Source organism: Panthera uncia, chromosome D2, assembly GCF_023721935.1.
Source record: "Panthera uncia isolate 11264 chromosome D2, Puncia_PCG_1.0, whole genome shotgun sequence".
Lineage (NCBI taxonomy): Eukaryota > Metazoa > Chordata > Mammalia > Carnivora > Felidae > Panthera > Panthera uncia.
Window position 1 is genome coordinate 12,144,482 of NC_064818.1, and position 2,640 is coordinate 12,147,121.

Consider the following 2,640-nt stretch of genomic DNA (forward strand, 5'->3'; position numbering starts at 1 on the left):
CGCCCCCGCCAGACACCGCGCCGCGCGCCCCAGCACCGCACCGCCCCTTGCCCGCCCCCGCCAGACGGCGCGCGCCCCATCACCGCACCGCCTCCTGCCCCGCCCCCGCCAGACACCGCGCCGCGCGCCCCAGCACCGCACCGCCCCCTGCCCGCCCCCGCCAGACGCCGCGCCGCGCGCCCCAGCACCGCACCTCCAGCCGCAGGATACTGTGTGGGGCGCCCCATCACCGTACCGCCCCCTGCCCCGCCGGGCTCCGCGCGCCCCAGCACCGCACAGCCCTCCCGGCCAGACACCGCGCCCGCGCGCCCCAGCAGCGAACCCGTCCCCTGGTCCCGCACCGCCAGACACCGCACGGCGCGCCCCAGCACCGCAGAGCCCCCGGCCAGACACCGCGCCGCGCGCCCCAGCACCGCACTGCCTTCCGCCACTGGGTCTCCACTCCGCACCGCCGCCAGGCGGACTCTAGGCTCTGCCTGCGGCACGGCACGCCACCCCGCTCCCCTCCCCCGCTCCGTCCAGCACCCGAAGCCCCCCCACCAACCGCCTGCCCTCGGTTGGTGCTTCTCACTGCCTCCCGCAACCTGCTGATGATTATTTGTTTCGCACAAGTTAATTCTTTTATTTCAAAACAACAAACTCAGTCTTTTTTTTAAATTAAAATATATAACTGTACGACTCCGGCTATGAAGTGGTGGCGCTTTTCCTTGGAAATCTCAGGCTGGCGTGACATTTATTTCTAAATCCAGAAAATGCCCAAGATAAAGTTTGTGTTTTTGAGGTCACGTATACCGCGAGTGAGGAAGGGAATGGTTCTGTGGCTGCTGCCTGGTCCCGGTGGTAACCTGGTAACCGGGGCATTTTTCTCCCGGAGATGCATACACTGCGCCCCTCACAGCGCCCCTCGCCTCCCAACGGCGCAGTTAGGACAGGAGGAGCGTGGGCGGGGGGAGGCTGGGTCAGCGCCACGGAGGCCACAGGACTCAGGAGTGAAGCGTGACTGCCCTGGGTGTGCTGCCTCACGTTCCAGTCCAGCCAGCGGGGTGTTCTGTCCGCCAGACCCCCAGACCCCTCATTTGCGGCGCCAGAGAGGATCGATGCTCCCAGGAAACTTGACTTAGTTTACACCCCAGGCCATCTCTCCAGGTTACCCCGGGATGCCGGCAGTCGTGGGGTGCTGGGGACAGAGAGGGGAGGCCAGGCTGACCCCTGGAAGCACTCCAGACAAGCAGTTCGGGTAAACAGAAGAAAGAGGCCCGAATCTCCAAGGCTCCAGTAATTTCTTGTGACTCCTTTTCTCATCTGTAGAGTCAACTTCAAGCGAAATTGTGGGTTTTTCTAAAACTGGCCCCGCGGAGCCTGGATCCAGCCCTGTTTTTCCTCCAAATTAGTGTTTACACTTTCCCGATATATTCCAGGTGCGTCAGGCTCCTGTTCCAGCTTCTCCAACTTTCCCTTCTCATCGCCATTTGAAGAGGAAATACCGCGGTGCCTGGGTGGCTCAGTAGGTCGAGCATCTAGACTCTTGATTTCTGCTCAGTTCAGGATCCCAGGGTTGTGGGATCAAGCCCCACCTCAGGCTCTGAACTGAGCGTTGAATTTGCTTAAGATTCTCCCTCTCTCCCTCTCTCTCTTCCCCTCTGCCCCTCTCCCCTGCTCACGTGTTCATGCTCTCTCTCTCTCTAAAATAAAAAATAAGTAGAGAGGAAATAATCCCCCACCTGTCATCTTGTTCCCCTCAATCCCTTCTGCACAGAGCAACTGGAGTGAGCCCTCTGAAGAGTAAGTCTGACCATGTTGCTCCCAGGCTTAATAATATTCACTTGTCCCTCACCGATCTGAGGATAAAGTCCACACCCCTACCCAAGCGTACCTCCCTGACTTGTCTCTCTAACAGGTGTTACAGAGTGTTAAACAACTTTTAACTCCCCTACACCTAGAAAACTCTTTCCACCCTTTCCTCCAACAACTAGCCAAATCCTATTCATGTATAAGGAGGTGACTTCCTCCTGAAAGTCTCCCCAGACTATGCCACCCACCATCTGCTCAGGATTAGATTAAATGCACCACCTGTGTGATTACAGAGCAACCTTGCACAATTTGTCAGTCACCCCAGTTGTCTGTAAGTTTCCTTCAGCTAGAAATGATGCCTTGTTTATCAATGTCTTCCCTGTGTTTGCCTGGAGATTAAAAAAATATCTGTTATTACCTTATTATACTAAAAGAATATAGTTTGTCATCAGAGGCCCAGGCTCTGATATTTCTCTTTCACCATGTGAGACCTCTATTCACAAGACTACCTTAGGACCCAATGTGGCTGCCAGCTCTCCAACCATTGCATCCACCTCCCAGGCTGGCCTTAGGAAGAACAGGGGAGAACTAGAGGGCCCTTGTCCTTTCCTGTTTATGGAGCCTTCCCAGAAATACCACAGAATGCATCCGCTTTCCCCTCATTGTTAAAACTTAGTTACCTTAAAGAGGCAACTGCAAGAGAGATTGGGAAATGTAGTTTTTATTCCATATGGCAACATGCACAGCTAGAAGTCAAGGTTCTGTGATTATGGATGAAGAGGAGAATGGATTTGGGGAGGAATTAGCAGTCTCTACCAGCATCAAATGTGCTTCTCACTATTCTTAACA

General features: G+C 55.6%; 1 protein-coding gene across 1 annotated transcript in view; it reads right to left on the reverse strand.

Moving 5' to 3' along the window:
• Positions 1–2,336, reverse strand: part of GPR137B (G protein-coupled receptor 137B) — a 49,310-nt gene extending 46,974 nt beyond the window's left edge. Inside the window, exons 1-2 of the mRNA XM_049645978.1 lie at positions 2,301–2,336; positions 231–476 (exon numbers count right to left, since the gene is read on the reverse strand). Coding sequence (XP_049501935.1) covers positions 231–476; positions 2,301–2,336 — 282 coding nt within the window. The remainder of the gene's footprint in view (positions 1–230; positions 477–2,300) is intronic.
• Positions 2,337–2,640: the final 304 nt, after the last annotated feature.